Raw genomic sequence first — 18,566 nt, 5'->3', positions numbered from 1 at the left:
TTTTGCGTTCAACCATTTAAAAGAGTCCTTGGGACTACACCACCGTCAAAGAGCATTATACTTTCTGAAAAAAGTGATTCTAAATACTTTACCTTTTTTAGGAGTGGCTGAGGAGAATCAACAAGATTCAGCGATTTACGGTGGGCACTTAGAACTTTAGTTGGCAAAGCCATGGGAGCAACTAGAAAACAAAAGAACAGAGAGCTCTTCTGAGCAGGAGAAAGGATAAAATACTTTTTTAAGAGGTACGCTGCTACTCCTCATTCAATACAAACCATATAAGGAACACTTACTTACTTAGTTTAATTAATAACAGAAAGAATTTTTCATGTGGCCACATCATGTGCTAAACCTGGAAACAAGAAACAAGCAGGACACAGACCTTGCTTTAAGGAGCTAAATTTCACTTTTCTCTCTTTGAATTCAGGGAAAATTACATAGTATCTAGGACTGAAAGGAGCCTTAGAAATAATTGAGCCTGATTTCTTTTTCTTTCGGATGTGGAAGCTGGGAACCAGAGAGGGTGGATGTTTGTCTCATAATCAAGGTGTCTCAGCTTCCTGTCCACTATGTGTTTCACTTTGCCACTGCTGGGTGTTACTGCTTCTGTTTTTTAACCACCTTAATTTAATTAATTTATTTATACTTTGGGCTGCACCGCACAGCTTGTGGGGTCTTAGTTCCCTGACCAAGGATTGAACCTGGGCCTGGTCAATGAAAGCACCGAGTCCTAACCATTTGACCACCAGGGAATTCCCCTTTTAACCACCTTTAGATGTTATCATTATCAATATTTATTCATTAAGCCATCGTTGCCTGCCAAGCTATGTCATATCATCTTGGGAAAATAGGAAGTTTTCAAGGTAAAGATGAGGTATATTTATAAGGCATTTATAAACCTCCAGGCTACACTAGGGAATTAAACATAAATTTTAATTTTACTTCCTCTTAAACCCCCACTAACACTACAAAAAATAATTTTTAAAAAAGGCAAATCCTAAAGAATAGGGAAGCAGGAGAGAAGACAATACTAACAACATTTTGGAAGTGGGACAGCTGATGGATGAAAGATAACTGATTTAGTAGACACAAGGCAACCAAACCCCAAGACTGCAGTGGGAAAAACCAAGAACCAGTCAGATTTATATCAGAGAATCCTCAGAAGTCTAAGCAGCTTGCTGCACCAAGGACCTCTAGAACTTGGGGGTCCAGAGAAGGTATCCAAAAGAAGGAAGATGGAGAAGAAGCTGTGTGAAAGGCAGTGAGCTCCCTAGATGCCCTCCGCAACTCCATACAGCTTGACAACTGCCTTGCTCACCCTGATAGAAGACTAGAGGGTCTCTCTGAAGAGGGTAAAAAGGGGGTGGTATGTGTGTCTCTGGAGGGGGTGCTGACCCACATGTCTGAAGGCATGGGTATATTCCTTGGGGGAATAAATGACTGTATAACTCAAGGCAGTCAGACTCAGCGGTTAAAAAGGAGATTGCAAAGGAGATTGTAGAACACCTCTGGGAAATCTGCCCTGCCTACACCCATAAACCCAACAGGCCCCACTTACAGGCTTGGAGGTTCTTATGCATGAGCAGATAACCAAGGAACACCCAGCACTGGAAGAAAGACTCCAATGCAGAAGAGAGAAACCAAACAAACAGGAAAAACTGACTTGGGGAAATGGAAACCATTTAGGGAGAAGAAAATGTAAAAACAAAAAGCCCTGCTATTAATATTCTTAGAGTAATAAGAATTATATTGCATGCATGAAACAAGAACAAATACAATTCAGAGAACAAAGATTTAAAACATGATAGCAAAAGAAAAACTCAACTGAGGAGGTGGAACAAAAAGTTGAAGCAGACGGCCTCCACTGCCGTATATCCTGGAGCGCCCTTGTCTGGGCGATTTGTACATGCTGGTGGCGGCCGCGTCACTTTGTGGTAGAGGCGTGGAGTTGGTGGGCTGGGATGAACCGCGCTCCCGGTGGAGGCAAGGGAGCCGAGCGGGAACCATGGCCAGTACAGTGGTAGCAGTTGGACTGACCATTGCTGCTGCAGGATTTGCAGGCCGTTATGCTTTGCAAGCCATGAGGCATATGGAGCCTCAAGTAAAACAAGTTTTTCGAAGTCTACCGAAATCTGCCTTCAGTGGTGGCTACTACAGAGGTGGCTTTGAACCCAAAATGACAAAACGGGAAGCAGCATTAATACTAGGTGTAGCCCTACTGCCAATAAAGGAAAAATAAGAGATGCTTATCGACGAATTATACTTTTAAATCACCCAGACAAGGGAGAATCTCCTTATATAGCAGCCAAAATCAGTGAAGCTAAAGATTTTTCTAGAAGGTCAAGCTAAAAAATGAAGTAAATGTATGATGAATTTTAAGTTCTTAATTCATTGATGTATATGAGTACCAGCTTTTTATAATAAAATGCCCCAAAGCTACAAATTTTAAAAATGATTTAGCACAAGCCAAATCAAAGCCTTGGTATAAATTTGTTTAAATTTGAGGATTTTAAATCAGATTATAGAATATTTGTAGATTAATACTCAATAATTATGGATAAATGCATACCATTTGAAGTGTTGTTCATTATTCACTGGTCAAATAATTTGGTACCTATTTCAAGACAAGGTGAACAAGATAGTCTCTGCCCTGAAGGAATCCCCAATTTGATGGGAGACTGATGAACTGTTAATTAAAATACAATGTGACAAATATGATGGAATTAGCACAAGCTGTTACAGCAGGGACTCATCTCATTGGGATGGAAGGCTGTTCAAGGTACAGAGGACTCCCCCAGTCACTTAGAACCCTGAACTTAAAAGTGAATTTAGCTACAACTTTAACCTAAGAAATTGATCTAGGTATGTATTTATCACTTTGTCAGTGATAAACCTGAATTGTTTCAGATTTCATACATTAAAAACTGTAACGGTATGATAAAAAAAAAAAGTTGAAGCAATTGTCCTCGGAACAGAGCAAAAGACAGAGAAATGGAAGATGGGAGAGAAAGGATAAAGACTTCTCCAGGAGGTCAAAACTGGAATCGTAAAGTACCAGAAAGAGAAGACAGAGAAAATGCAGGGAAGGAAAAGAGTCAAGAAATTTTTCAGAAAAACTTTATAGGACTGAAAGACACAAATTTCCAGATAGAAAAAGCCCACTGTGTAGCCAACACATTGGATGAAAATAAACCGAGAACAAGGCACATCACTGAAATTTCAGAACCTGAGAGTAGAGAAAATCCTACAAACTCTGAAAGAGAATAACAGTTTATATTTGAAGGATCAAAAATCAGAATGGGTTCAGATTTCTCAATAGCAACACTGATAGCAAGAAGACAATGAAGGGATGCTTTCACAATTCTTAAGGAAAATTTATTTTCAATCTAGAATTCTATACCCAGACAAACTCTCAAATGTATAAGGAAAATTTGTAGATATTTTCAGACTTGAAAGGTCTCAACAATTTTACCCACCATGAACTGTTTCCCAGGAAACTACTGGATGTCCTCCACCAAAATAAGATAGTAAGCTAAGAAAGAGGAAAAGGTGAGGTACAGAAAACAGAAGAGCCAACAATGGAGACAAGGAAGCCTCCAGGGTGATGGTGAAGAAAGATCTCAGGATAAAATCTACATCCTGGACATGGAGGGCAACCAGGCCAAAAGGAGCAGTGAACTCCAGAAATAAGCAAGTTGAGGGCTGTAATCACTGTGCCCTCTTCTATTGTTACCACTTTTTAAAACCTATTGAAACTATTCTAGAATGTATTCCACCAAAGGAAGTAAGAAAGGGGAACACGCCAGAATCAAGAAACAGGGAACCCAACTGAAGAGAGAAGCAAAGGACATTCCAAGGATTATCGTAAAGTCCCAGGCAGCCATAAAAAGGAATGAAACTGAGTTATTTGTAGTGAGGTGGATGGACCTAGAGACTGTCATATAGAGCGAAGTAAGCCAGAAAGAGAAAAACAAATACCGTATGCTAACTCATATATATGGAATCTAAAAAAATGGTACTGATGAACCCAGTGACAGGGCAAGAATAAAGATGCAGATGTAGAGAACGGACTTGAGGACACAGGGTTGGGAGGGGGTGAAGGGGAAGCTGGGACGAAGTGAGAGAGTAGCATTGACATATATACACTACCAAATGTAAAACAGATAACTAGTGGGAAGTTGTTGCATAATACAGGGAGATCAACTCGATGATGGGTGATGACTTAGAAGGCTGGGATAGGAGGGAGTCGCAGGAGGGGAGGGGATATGGGGATATATGTATAAACACAGCTGATTCACTTTGGTGTACTGCAAAAACTGGCACAAGAGTGTAAAGCAATTATATTCCAATAAAGAGCTTAAAAAAAAAAAAAAGTCCTAGGATGCCAGCTATGCAACAGGCCTAGAATGCAATCAGCCAGACGGGAGGAGGCTTTCGGACTCTAAGAAAGGCAGTGGAACTGTGAGATTCATACACATGATCGACCTTGTGGAAGTTTGTATTATGAGGCCATTGGAAGGTGTAGAAAGAAAGCAAAGCAAATTAAGATAGGCCAGCTATTAACTTTAGAAAAAACAAAGAGTGGGCTTCCTAGGTGGCGCAGTGATTGAGAATCCGCCTGCCAATGCAGGGGACACGGTTTCGATCCCTGCTCCAGGAAGATCCCACATGCCTCGGAACAACTAAGCCCGTGCGCCACAACTACTGAGCCTGTGCTTTAGAGCCTGTGAGCCACAACTATTGAGCCCATGTGCTGTAACTACTGAAGCCCACGTGCCTAGAGCCCGTCCTCCACAATGAGAAGCCACGGCAATGAGGAGCCCGCGCACCACAACGAAGAGTAGCCCCCACTCACTGCAACTAAAAAGAAAGCCCAGCGCACAGCAAAAAAGACCCAACACAGCCAATAAAATAAATAAATTTACAAAAACAAAACAAAAAAAAACAAAGAGTAAACATGATAAGGCGGTACACTATAATACTAAGTTGGGAATAATATTTGCATACATATAATAGTAGAAATAGTGAATACTGATTTAATTAAACCTTAATACAACTGCATGGATAGGTAAGGGGAAGTGAAGCAGAGGAGTGGTGATTTAAGACAGCTGAATTCCTCACCTGCATAAGAGAAAGTCAACAGATACTGAATAAATTCAAAGTATCAAAGACAGCAGTACAGACATGTTATTTAGAAATATGTAAATACCAGAAGAAAAAACTAAGAGTTGAAAGTGGTTGCCCCTAAGTAGAAGGACTGGGGGCAGTGAGGAGGGGAGAGGTAAGGCAGGAAACAGCTGCATTGTGTTGCCTTTTAGGATTCTTTGACTTTTACATTATGCTCATGCATTACTTTGATTTAAAAAAAGTTATTTTAACAGGCAGAAAAGAGTTAGTAACGTACATGGAATTTCCAAACCCTTTGCTTTTGCCATCACGGAAAGTATATCCTGAGTGGAGTGGATGGCACTGAAAACATGGCTGTCCTCTGTCTTCTTACAAAGAGGTGGCAGATAGCACCTCAAGGATGTGCTTTGCAGGAGATGGCTGATATACTGGTCAAGCTCGTCCTGGTTTTCTATAATTACACAGGTAAGAAGAAGAGCCGATGAAAACAAGCTGCAGAAATAACCTAAATGCATAATAGTGATTATGAGTAGCATGAAGTGCTGAGTGCATTTAGTCGAAGACAACATTCTGATAAAGGTATTTGACCTCCACTCCACCCCTGGAAAGTAAATTTAAGGAGATAATGCATGTGTTTATAAAGTTACTGTTTGGAAAAACTTCATTCTAGGAAAAGAAAATACAGGTCAAGATAGTATTTACATCACATCATCCCAAGGTGAGCTGAATATGCAGACAATGGGAGGGCCAGCAGCCAACATCTGATCTTTTGGTTTTAATTTGTCATGAGTGAGCTAAGCATATGGAACCCCCAGCCCCAATCCCAAGTACTATCTAAAAGTGAAAAACAGGTCATTGCTCAGTTTGAGCAAGGTTATATACAGAGGATTTCATCACTTACATCCAATCAAACCAAGATTATTCTACCATTCCTTTGAAAATTCAGGCAGTTTGTTTGTTTCTCTATATTTTGTGAAGAGTCCACATTCCTGAAACTGTTTGTCCCTCTAGGTTTAAAAAAGGCCCACTTTTGCAGTTTAGGTTTTAAACTGGCATTTTATTCATTTTGATACGTGAAAGTTTCCAAAGACTCTTTTTTGTTATGTTAATTACCAATCTATTTCTGTGCTTGAGTTTTAGGGCAATTTTATCACAATGCCAAGGTTTAAATAAATTCAAGGACCACCTGCAAAGGCATTCCAAGCCGTACCTTGATTATGGGTGTCTTCCAAATATCCTCCCAAATCTGAACCACTATCAGGACTAAAGCTCCCTTCACTGGCATCATCAAACAACTTCTCATCACAGTCTGGATCCAGGAAGGTCAGATACGTGTAGAAAGAGGTGGTGAGAAATTCCGAAAGGTTCCCTAATTTTACTCTGCCAAGGAGAAAGACACTATGTTAGAGATATAGGTGGAGGTGGACAAACTTCCACTATGAATCACTGAAAGCCTTTTCAATAACCAGGTGCCAGAATCAATAAATATGTCACTCTGCAGATTGCCCCATACAAGTAGTCAGGCAAGAAATTAAAATGAAAATTCAATAGCAAGTACGAAGTAGAAGTACACAGCATATTAAAAGCCAAAATGAATCATGCTGATTTCTTACTCCCAAACCCAACACAAACAGAAATCTATTTTACTGAACCAACCAAAGTTTTACAAAATATACTGAGCGAACCACTTTTAACCAGAACCAACTCTTGGGTATTTTTTGCCCTGAAACAACTGGACCAGAACAAAATCACAAGCAACAATTCTTTGCATGCACTCATTCTATCTTTTATGAGTCCCTATCATGCAGCCACATAAGGCCTGGGGAGCAGGGGAGGGTGTAAATGCTGGGTGAGGCACATCCCAGAGCCAAAGTTCTCTGTAGAAGGAATGTTATGGGCGGGCCATCCCCAGATTGGAACAGTGCCCCAGAGTGGCCCTATTATCAGGCTGGGAAAAGTTCCACTGAAAACTGGGAGCTGGTTTGGTAATGTGGGGTTCTGCTACAAAGCCAGCAGCCTCCAAGTTCTTGCTCCCCGAACCTGGTTCACCCCCAGGTTCGGGGAGCAAGTGGGATGTCCACTCTGCTGAAAGAAAGCCAGCACTATGTACTTCTTAAAATGTTAGATCTGGAGACAGAAAACTACAGGATGCCTCAGAGCTATGAGCATCAGATTATGATTTGTTCAAATGGCTTAGTTTGAGAAGAGTAAATGGAAGCACTCAATGCAAATGAGTGCACAGGTGCATGAGCAGGCAAGTGGACTATGTCAAGAAACATTGCCTGAGGGAAAGAAAAGCCTTTCCTTAATCAAGTAAAAACTTTTTCCCCCTAAAGTCCTGGGGCTAGTTCTAAGGACTATTTTGCCCTGAGGTTGGAAACAGTAGCAGATGAGGTGGAACCAAGCTACCAGTTTCTCTCTGACAAAGTTAAAAGGAATCAGGTCAAAGGCGGAAAGGCAGTAATTTTAAACCCTCTGATAGCAAGCGACCCCAGGTGGGTCCAGAGGGTAGAGTCTGGCATGTAGAGTGAGTTCAGTTTTTTAAACACCCTCAAACCTAGAAAGAGCCAAAATGACATTCAACTTTAATTATGAAGAACTTAGTAGGAAAGGTAGCTGATGGAACAGGCACTCCTGTTTCTTCCCATGGTTCTCTGAATCATTTGCCATACAGCAGGAGGCCCTCCTAATTCCTGTAAGCCCCCATCCAGCTCAGCATGATAGGGAGAGCCTGGTTTCTGGATTCACATGGAGCTTCTGCTCCTACTCATCTTGAGCCCCTGGCTCTCTGGGCCTACAGATCTTCGCCCATAAAATAGGAATACAGCCCGTGCGACAAAGTGAACATGAGACAACACATGCAAAGCGACAAAGAACACACTGCAAGTGCTCAATTAACTGCATACGGTATCCTTTTGACAATGATTAGATTTCAGTTAAAGAATTCATTTTGGAAAACAATTATGGGCGTATGGTATTGTCTCTCAGTTATGATGCCATATGCCAGGTGGTAACTTATCCAAGCTGGAGATGAAATGTACAAAAGTGGATGCCAACTGCAGTTATAGTGCCAGCCCTGGGATGTAGACAGCAGAATGCTGGGGATGGCCCTGCTGACACTCATGAGAGAGGCCAGGAGAAGCTTGGAGTGAGGGCCAGGCCACTTCAAGTCTATAGCAAAACCTGCAGCAAGCTTGCTGAGCAGAGGTGCCGAACCCAGTGCTTAGAAATCCAGTGACTCAACCCTGAGGACATCAGCCTAAGTGAAATAAGCCAGTCACAAAAAGACAAATACTGGATGAGTCCACTTAGATGAGACACCTAGAGACAGAAAGTAGACCATGGTTGCCAGGAGAAATGGCAGGGAAAATGAAGAGTAGTTTGATGGGTACGGAGTTTCAGTTTTACAAGATGAAAAGAGTTCTAGAGAGTGGTTGCAAACAACGTGAATATACTTAATGCAACTGAACTGTAGGACTTCCTGGGTGGCGCAGTGGTTAAGAACCTGCCTGCCAATGCAGGGAATACGGGTTCGAGCCCTGGTCCGGGAAGATCCCACATGCTGCGGAGCAACTAAGCCCGTGCACCACAACTACTTAGCCTGCGCTCTAGAGCCCGCAAGCTGCAACTACTGAAGCCCACGCGCCTAGAACCTGTGCTCCTCAACAAGAGAAGCCACCACACTGAGAAGCCTGCGTACTGCAACGAAGAGTAGCCCCTGCTCGCCGCAACTAGAGAAAGCCTGTGCACAGCAACAAAGACCCAATATAGCCAAAAAACAAATAAAATGGTTAAGATGGCAATTTTTATGTGTATTTTATAATTTAAAAAAACTACTGTGGCAGCAGGGTCCCTGGCATGGGAGGATGTGAGAAGGGCTGACTTCAACTCCCAAACACCTTTAGCAACTGGCACGCCATTGGAGGCTGAACCAAAACGGCAGCCTCCCTGATCTCAGGAATGGCCACACGTTACTCAGGCTGGCTGCACGGTGAGGTTCTGCTGGGGCCTTTCTGGCATATCCCAGGAGATTCACAGAGATCAGGGCATAGATGCTACTGAGAAATCCTCTGCCTTGTGATAGTCGTGGGGTACAAAAACGAAAGGGGTTTCCGTGGGAGGTGAGCTCCCTATCCCTCAAGGTGCTTCACTGTAATACCTGGGAGCACTGGCTGGACTGCGGGCCTACAAACCGGAATGGGTGTCGTTCCACGGAGGATGAGGGGACAATGGTCTAGGGAGGCTCATTCAGGTTCTGAAGGCCATGAAGGAGTCTATAAAGTTCTGTGAATTACTCTTAAGGTGTTAGCACACTCAAGTCAATTCAAGGAGTGATTTGATTATTGAACACCTGCCAGATCCTAGGCACTGGGTGTTTCCTAGCACGCCTTTTAGTAGAAGCAGACACAGCATTCCATACATGCATTCCGAGAGCACCACTTCGGAGAGACTTGATACGTTCACCTCTCCATGCCCTAGGCCCCCTGGCGCCCATAAAAGCTTCACAAATACCCACCAAATGTTGCTTAGAGGTGATTTCAGTTTCATATGGGTGACTGGATTAGATGTTTTAACTTCGTTTTTACTCTAAAGCGCCACAATTCTATGTTCAGCAATTGATATGAAAAATGAGAGAAGGGCAGCAAAAGACTTTAAGAAAGGTCAATGTTACTTTTGTTTATTAAAAAAAAATCACAAATTACCTAGCTCCTCCAAAATATCCATCCTCTAGTTTTCGAATTGTAGAAAGAACAGCAGAATGAATATCTGAGCCATCATTTGCTAAAAAAAGAAAAGATGAATTAGTTTACTTAATCTGGGAATACTTTGCTCGGGTATGCACTGAAATGTTTTCATCAACACAATCTAATTAAAATACGTATGGCATAGAAGATTCTCGACCTAAGAAATCTAACTGCTAAGGACCCCCTTCAGTACTTAGCTCTGTCCATGGGATTCCTTTTAAACATTTTGAAAAGGGCCCAAACCACCAGTGGGACATGAGTTCAGGGAGATCAAGTTCATGGAGTTACTGAGCATGGTATGGGTGATGGGGAAGGTGAGCGTGGGTCTGCCCGTCATCCGCCAGCAAGTGCACAGGTAGGCCAGCTCGATCCTCAGCATCTCCACTATCATCTCGTTGTCCAGGGCCAGGTAGAAATGATGCTGGTCAGTGAACTGCAAGTCAGAACAGGCCAGGTTCAAGGCTGTCCTTCATCTCCCTTGACACAACCCCAGCTGTCATTCATGGCAGCACTAATCCTTGCATTTTGTTTCCAGAGAAGAGGCTCAATCCTGACTATAATTGGCCCCCATCACGGGGCTCTCCTCATAATCAGACAAATCGATCTGTCACCTGCCCAGGAGCCAGGGCTCCATTAGCACTAGCGTGGAAGGGAAAGTTGCATGGCTAGATCTATTTACAGCTCCTTGGATGGGGATTTAAGGACCTGGCCAACACCACCGTCCTTGAAAGGAAATCAATAACTCTTTAATTCCTTCGCTGTCCAGGGCTGCTGGGCTTGGAGATGCTTTCCTAGTGGGGCCACTGAGAGCAGGTGAGACGTGGAGACTGTATTTACCTGATTGATGGCCTGGTTAATGTGAACTAGAGGCACTGTTCCCTGATGTTGATGAAAATCATATTGGTGTCCTGGCCTCTGGACCAGTGCACACTCAGCTCTGGTCTAAAATTTGTTACGAAGGGAAATAAGATTTAAGCGAGCAGCATGGGCTACTGACCCATGACCCCACGGCCCAACTATGTGGGGGGGCTCTGCCCCATATTTACAAAGTGATCCCTCAGTTGGCCTTTCTAGCTGCCCAAATGGATGAAAAATGCCTTGTTTGCATTCCACAGGACTAGTTTCTTTTGGAAATGAAAACTCTGAAGAAAAGTTCCATAGTCAGTATATTTAGGATCTTGTCAAAAAATCAGACTGCCCATGTGGGAGTCTACTGACAGGACCTGCTGACAGCCTAAGCGAGGGTTAAGGACTACTGTAATTAGGGCACAAGGACTGAGAGTCAAGTGACATGTCACTAGCAAATTTGTAAAGCAATGTGAATTTCATACTGGAAGTGATGGCATGCTCAATTAAATTCAAGCCACATTTATTGAGCACCTACTATGAGTAAAGAATTGCATTAGGTACTAGGTGTCATCTTATGTCTCTATCTGAACACATGCATCCACATTCTGCCACAAAGTAGCTCACCAGACAGTAAAGAGAGCTTAATACACCGATGCTTGCTGGTTTGCTACTGGCCTGCTCTTCTCACCTGGGGTGTGAAAGTAAAGATTTGGTTCCTAATCACATATAGTTTAGATGTTCCAAGGACACCAATGTGCCGATATGGTCGCCCACTCAATTTCATATTCTTATTCCGTCCTATTTAGAAAATAAAAGAGAAATCAGAGTTTGAGCAAATACAGTGACATCTAATCCAAGTGATTCTGGCTAAGACTGGGCTTATTTATATGTTAACCTCACTTTGCGGTTTGGTTTTTCTAATACTGTTATCCTTCTTTGGGACAAGGATAAATTAAAAACAAATCCCATCCCCTTCTTTTCATGCATGTAGAAGAACAGCACCTGGAGCAACATCTATATGGAATAAAATTATTAAAAGGACTTTATTAATGTTCACTTTTTATTTATTTAGTATTGAACCATGATCCTAAACAAAGTCAGATTTTAGAAAAAGTAAAGAGAACCCACCACCCACTTTAATGGGTAAATGAGCATTTTCTTAGACTGTGGATAAAATTTAGAAACTTTATCAAGACACAAATGACTTCCCCAATTGTGAATTTTCAAAGGTGGCTCCTTATTTTACAATAGATCTGACGAATCACATAGCCACCTGTGGTGACATCTCCTGAATGGGCATGAAGAAATGTGCTTGTTGGCCATTCCTCTTCACAAAGAAGCAGTCAAATCACCTACATTAGTGCTTTGCCCAATTCTGTAGAATTTACACATATCACAGTCTCCCTCAGACCCAAAACCTAGAACCGAGATGTCTCCTCGCCAAAAACACCCTATTTCCCCAAACCTACCAAGCTTGGCATATATGTGACTGAGAATCCGGCCTGGCTGGACTCGGATTGGATGAATGTCAGCAATACTCTGGACGTTCACCCCATGTTTCTTCAGCAACTCCTTAATGTGGTTGTTTTCTGCCAGAACAGTCACTGTGAACAAGAGTGTAGCATCTGCATTAGATGGTGGCCCTCGTCCCCTCACATGGATGCGCACTGCTGTCTGCTCTCATCTCTGGCCTGTGATAGAAACGTAAGCACGCTCTCCACACGCTGGGTGGTTTTGAAAGGGACAGCGCTTGTCCCGTCGCTCTTCCTGGTTCTCTCTGGCCTCGCCTCCTCTCAGCACCCACAGTGTATATTTATCAAGTGCCCTCAATGTGCAAGACAGTCTGAGACTTCTAGAAGTGGTCTTCAACAGATCCCAAGACAAATTACCCATCTCAAATGATGTCTTGCCTCCCTGGGGGTCTACATTTATTCAAAACCTGTCTTGTGTTCTTTCCACATGGGGTCAGGAGTGGAAACAGCTTTGCAAAGGGGATACCAGAAGAAGTCTGTGCCTCTACTCTCAAAGACAGAAGAGCAATACAGTGGTGTGTGCTAGCAGGGGATGCTCTGACCGTGGTGGGCGGGGGGGGGGGGGGGGCGGGGGGGGGGGGAGGGAGGGGGACGGGGGAGGAGGTTTTATGCTCTGGAGAGAAGGAAGAGTGGGTCTACTGCTGGGCTGGTGGTAGTGGGGCAGCCTGGCCCACTGGGAAGCACAGCACAGGATCTCCTGCTGGTGGGGAAGAGCCACCCCAGGGCTGGGCCATGCTCCCCAATGGGCTGGCCGGGGCCCCATCTCCAGTGAGTGAGGCTGGGCATCTGCCTCTCCAGCAGGCAGGGCTCCAGGATATCTGGGATGTGGGGACCCGAGGCGGGCTCAGAGCCCCATACCTACTGTACCAGTACTGCTGGCTTTTAAGAGAAGGGACAGTGCTTGGCAAAAGGAAGGAGTCCCAGGGAAAGAACTGGAGAAAGGGAGTTCTGGCCACAGAGAGAGCGGCTGGTGCTGTGTCCAGTTGCAGCTGAGCCTGCAAGGGACTGGAGGGGCTCGTGGCATTGCTCAGGCCAGAGGAAAGAGTTGGTTACTGTCAAGGTAGCTCCCTGAGCCCCACTGCTTGTACCCTCAGGCTGGCGGCACCTGAACCTATAATACACGTAAATGCCACCGAGACCTGAATGTTACCTCCTTATATTTACATAGCACATGATGCTTTTTCAAAGTATTTTAATATACATGATGTCATCTGAGCTTCACAACAAGGCCCTGAGGGGAAGCTCTGCTGCTCAACTGGCCAGCTGTAGCTGAGTAGAGACTGGAAGCTAAGCCCCCAGGCCCCAGCATGGGAACATCAGCCATGCAGGACTGGGAGAGCGGCTTCCCTTAACATCTGTCTCTTTGGAAGCTTCCAACACCGTGCAGATATCTGCACGTATCAGAGCCACACAGCGGTCACTCTGGAGAAGTGACTCTTTCAGAGCACTGGTTTGACCAAGACTTGTGAGCCTGGTGATCTGATAGAGCTGCATGCGGAGAAGTTTCTGAAACTGCACTTCCCCTTCCTCCAGGCCAGAGCCTCTGATATTTTCTCCTCTGTTTTCTTCTACTGCATTAAAAAAGAACCAGTGCTCAGGATGCACCGATGCATGCCGGCCTGCAGTTGGAAGCGAGGCCTTGTGGACTTAAGGGATCACTTAGCAGCATGTGCTCTGGTGACGGGCAGAGACTGTGGGGTCAGGCTAGATCAGGCCACCTGGATGTCAGAACTGGGTCTGCACCTCCAGCTGTCAGCTGTGGGCCCCCGAGTAAGTCAACCCCTCAGCCTCATGTGTAAGATGGGGATGATACTCGTGATGGTCACAATTTCTATCTGATGAGAATGTTGTGATTGAGTGGGTGTCTCTCTCAGTGGGCATGGGGCACAGTATCGACTGGGCGGCGACCTGCACGACCACTACTGTATCACGGGCAGGCACAGCAAAATGCGTCCGTGGCCACAGAGAGGGCTGCCCTTCATTTGCTCAGTCATTGTTTTTAATGTATAGAGTGCGTGTGTATCAATCAACATAGAAGCTACAAAAATGATAAGGCCCTTGTCCTTAAGAAATGTGCAGTGTACTCTAGAGGACACAGGCGTAGACACAACACGGTACGATACTAGCTGGTATATAAGTTGCTCTACGAGGCGTGTGAGTTCCTGGGGAGTCCTTCCTAGGAGGGAAAGTAGGGAGAGGAATCGGCCAGCCAGGTGCATTCTAGGCCTGGCCCTGCACTGAGAGCTTTCCCCGTGGATCTCAGTTCCTCTCAAGACCACCCTGCGAGACAGCACTGGTCATGAGAGCCTGAGGCACAGAGAGGTGAAGTCATGTGGCTAGTCAGAGCAGCCCAGGCTGGCCTTGCACTTCTGTGGAAGAGTTGCCAGCTAGAGAAGAGGGGAGACGGGTGCAGGCAGGTAAAAATATGGGCCTGCAGCTCTGGAAAGAAGTCAGGCCTCCAAGGGAGGAACGAGTGAACCCTCACTTGGGTTTTGAGTTTTCAACAAGGTCACGATCTACTTTTTAAAGAACAGAGTTATGAAAAATGATGCTCAATGAATCACTTGTGCCCCAGTTGCAATCAAGGTTTAGATTCAAGACAACAATTGCTTCGTAGATAGTAACTTTGTGATTGGGAGCTGCAGAGTTATATTTCACAGAACTAATATATGCTAAAATATATACATACACAGTTTTTAAAAAGGTAGATAGGAAACTAGGAACACTTTGCTTTAAAAATAACATTGGTTTTACAAAGTTATACATGAATAGTAAACACGCTCACAAACCTTGTACTACGACATCAGGTTTGACGGAAGTGGAAAATCTTCTATTTAAGGGATCAATTTCACCAGTGGCAAGGAATCCCTAGGAAAAGAGGAGCATTAATGCTATGAAATACTGATTAACTGAAATTTCACCTTAAACCTAAGTTTGAAAATAAACTACTTGGGAGCTCAAGATCTTCAGTATTTTATTCCTTTATATTTTTTCAAGGCAATTGCTTATTTTCTCTGAACTACAGTATACCATTTAGATGGCACTGATAAATGTATTGTGTTTTCAGCACCCAGCTCTCCAGGGCTAGTCAAAGATGCCAACCTTGTGTGAGTGAAAAGAACAAGGGTAACTCATGCTTCCCGAGCCCTTACCCTGCACCAGGTACTGTGCTGAGCCCTGTACATGCACTCTCACACAGGCCTCCTAACAGGGAGGCACTACCACTCGCACCATCTTACAGGTGGGAAAACTGAGACAATATGCTTAGGGAAGGACTTGGCCCAGAGCTAACTGTCCTGAAACACAAAACTACCCCCCCCCACTGCTTGCAGAGTGCTCTTTGAATGTGGATCTCCTCATATTTTCTATAAATGATGAGAACCCTAAGAGAGCGGGTCAAGGTGTTCCGGGAGTTCTGAGGAGAAGCCGGACCTAATGCTGGGTCTAGATAAGGCCTTTACATTGAGAGGAGGAAACAGGAGCAGAGTTTGTCTCCCATCTCACTGATGCAGAAGTCAGAGCTGGACTGTATGGCAGAGATGATAAAGCCCAGCCTCTTCACTTTAAAGATGAGGAAACTTTAAAAAAAAGTCTATATTTAAATAAAGCTGTACAACATTAAAAAGGAAGTAAAGATGAGGAAGCTGAGACCCAGGGAGGTGGAAAGACCTGCCCGAGGTTACAGAGCTAGTCAGAGGCAGGGTTGGCTTTCCAAAGGAGATATATACGTTTTTCCTACTCATAAAGACAAAAATATAAGACACAGTCTCCACCCCCAAGGACATGTCTGTGAAATTGCGGAAACGATCATACCCAGGAAACAACCACTCCATCTCAGCACCTAAGGGCCACTTGCATTGTGATAGCTTTACTTGAGTCTTCTTTCACACACCGGGAACTCCAGTGACATCCACCCCACTGCTCCCAGGGCTCTTCCCCGCCACCCACCACCACAACCCCCCAGGGGTCCAGAGTACTCGGCTGGGCAGGATCCTCCCAGGAAAGATGAGCCATCTGATAAAAATCACTCACACTTAGGACTGGGGAGGGGGATTCATTTTTAGCTGGCGCAAGAGCATTTGTATTTTAAAAACTTAAGCCTGGGGGCAAGAAAATGCTTAACAAGAAGGAATGAGTCAGAGGCAGCAGACCTTCTGTGTGGGGGTGTTATTGGCTGAGGGAACAAATCTGACACAAAATTCACTACAGAAAAACCAGCTCACTGCCCCTTCCTGCAGAGAGCACTGGAGAGTCACAGTCCTGCTTCCTGCACCTAGGACCGTGGGTGGTAGTTTCCCAAGCCCTGCATCTTTCATACATGTGCTGATCCTGGCTGAGAAGCTTCTGGCTTCCTACCGACCATCAACCCAACCAGGTTCTAGCCAAAGACCAGCAATGCTAGTGGGAAGGGGCGCTGGGGGAGGGATAGAGAGTGCTTGGCTTGCCGCTAACCCAGAAAGGGTTTACTATAAATATGGACACAAGCCCAGGTCTCAAGCCTCAGAGTCAATTCCAACCAGCTGACTTTAAAGCCATGAAGATACCAAAGACAGGGGACTTCCCTGGTAGTCCAGTGGTTGGGGGGGCGGAGAGGGGAGGGTTTGACCCCCGGGAAGCTAAGATCCTACATGCCTCGCAGCCAAAAAACCAAAACATAAAAAAAAAAACACCCAGAAGCAATACTGTAAGAAATTCAATAAAGACTTTAAAAAGTCCACATCAAAAAAAAAAAAAAATCTTAAAAAAAATTAAAAAGTAAAATAAAAAATAAAAATAAAAAAAAAGAATGTAATCTTAAAAAAAAATGCCAAAGACATTCATAGCCACACTGAGCAGAGAGCCCCTGTGTTCTTCCAGGATCCCCTGAACTTCCAATCAGGCGGTTTCCAGTATTTGAAGCACCCAAGTCCCTTACCTCTGCCAACAGGGAGCTGAGAATGTACAAGGACTGACCCCACAGATGGGGCACCTTCCCCAGAGGAACTCTGTCCACTGTGTGAGGATTCTTATACTCTTCATCTACCTGGCAAAGAGAGGAAAGCCCAAAGTCAGAATGTCAGAGGATAAAACGGCCAACGTCACTGTACATGGGGAGTGTACGGAAGGTTTACAATATGCCACTCATTTGATCCTCTAGACCATTTCTATGAGAGAGCTGGGATAGGGAAGCCAGGGAGATTGAGGCCCTTGCATGGGGCGGGGGGCGGCACACGGCTAAAAGCAGCAGAGGCGGAACTCAAACCTAGGCCTGGTCCCCGGCAGTGCTTTTGCCACAAACACACTGACGGCAAAAGGCAGAGAGATAGGCACTGGAAGCCAGGCCTGCTGTCTTTGAGCACAGCTCTAGACAGCAAGATATTTCACAGCTCATGCTTATATTTAGCTGTATTATGGGTACAATGATCTAAAACATCAGCAAACAGCCATAGCAGTGTAGTTCTGGACGCGAAGTCAGGTTTCTATTTTGCTCTCTTCGGGGGTTCAAAAACTCAGTGTGCCTATGCAAGAAAATTACCAGAAGGTGGCGCTATTTATTGAGGAAAAACAACTGTACTATTAGATCAACAATTTTCCATCAGGGATTCAAAAAGCTGAATCCACTGGAGGCTTTTGACTTATCAAAATAAGCTACAGTTCTCTTTCTGTAGGACAGTGCTGGCTACGTGTTGTAAAAGTTAGTCTGCAACTTCCTCTGTTGTAAACTCCATGCTGACCTTCGGGTTTTTGGTCATCACAACATTCATTGGTTGGGGGTAATGTTAGTGACCCCTTCCTTCTCCAGAAAACATAAGCCAATCAAAGGAAATAGGAAACACATCTTTCTTCAAAGGGGAAAATCACATCATGAGGCGAGTCATTCTGTGCTTGTGGATTAATCAGTGATGTTATTAATACACTCAGTAAATTTTTAAAAATTTGCTGTAGTAAACTTAGAAAAAATCTCGTAAACTGAACAGAATTAAATTTTATCAGTAATCAAATAATCAAAATAGGATAATATGTGGAGGGAGATTCTCCAAAACAACACAGTGGTTACATTTGGGAAGTAAGATTAGAGAGAAATATTTTCTTTCTATAGCATCTTGGATGTTTTGCAGTACACAGAATTACTTTTACAGTCAGATTGCATATTAAAGCTTTCTGAAATGTAAGTAGTGTTAAGAAAGATTGCACAGATCTGGAATGGGAAATATAGACGATGCAAAGAACAGAAGGCAGACAGGTGTCTGGATCAAAAGACAGCCTGGATCTGCCCTTCTCCCATGGCCAGCTCCTGCCTCCCCGAGGAGGTGTGTGTCTCTCCCTCTCCACC

At 44.2% G+C, this 18,566-nt stretch overlaps 1 protein-coding gene and 1 pseudogene across 6 annotated transcripts in view; one reads left to right on the top strand and one right to left on the bottom strand.

The window, feature by feature from the left end:
- Window positions 1-18,566, bottom strand: part of PHKA2 (phosphorylase kinase regulatory subunit alpha 2) — an 80,231-nt gene that overhangs the window by 14,190 nt on the left and 47,475 nt on the right. For all 6 annotated transcript variants that reach the window (XM_057717770.1, XM_057717769.1, XM_057717768.1 and 3 more), the window contains 9 exons: window positions 17,169-17,276; window positions 15,043-15,121; window positions 12,191-12,325; window positions 11,410-11,519; window positions 10,161-10,305; window positions 9,831-9,909; window positions 6,338-6,507; window positions 5,405-5,578; window positions 93-181 (listed from right to left, as the gene is read on the bottom strand). In XM_057717770.1, the coding sequence (XP_057573753.1) occupies window positions 93-181; window positions 5,405-5,578; window positions 6,338-6,507; window positions 9,831-9,909; window positions 10,161-10,305; window positions 11,410-11,519; window positions 12,191-12,325; window positions 15,043-15,121; window positions 17,169-17,276 (1,089 nt within the window). The remainder of the gene's footprint in view (window positions 1-92; window positions 182-5,404; window positions 5,579-6,337; window positions 6,508-9,830; window positions 9,910-10,160; window positions 10,306-11,409; window positions 11,520-12,190; window positions 12,326-15,042; window positions 15,122-17,168; window positions 17,277-18,566) is intronic.
- Window positions 1,907-2,356, top strand: LOC130841631 (mitochondrial import inner membrane translocase subunit TIM14-like; annotated as a pseudogene).

This window comes from Hippopotamus amphibius, chromosome X (genome assembly GCF_030028045.1).
Source record: "Hippopotamus amphibius kiboko isolate mHipAmp2 chromosome X, mHipAmp2.hap2, whole genome shotgun sequence".
Classification (NCBI taxonomy): Eukaryota; Metazoa; Chordata; class Mammalia; order Artiodactyla; family Hippopotamidae; genus Hippopotamus; species Hippopotamus amphibius.
Note: the sequence above shows the minus strand (reverse complement) of the source record. Positions and strands in the feature narration are given on the sequence as shown.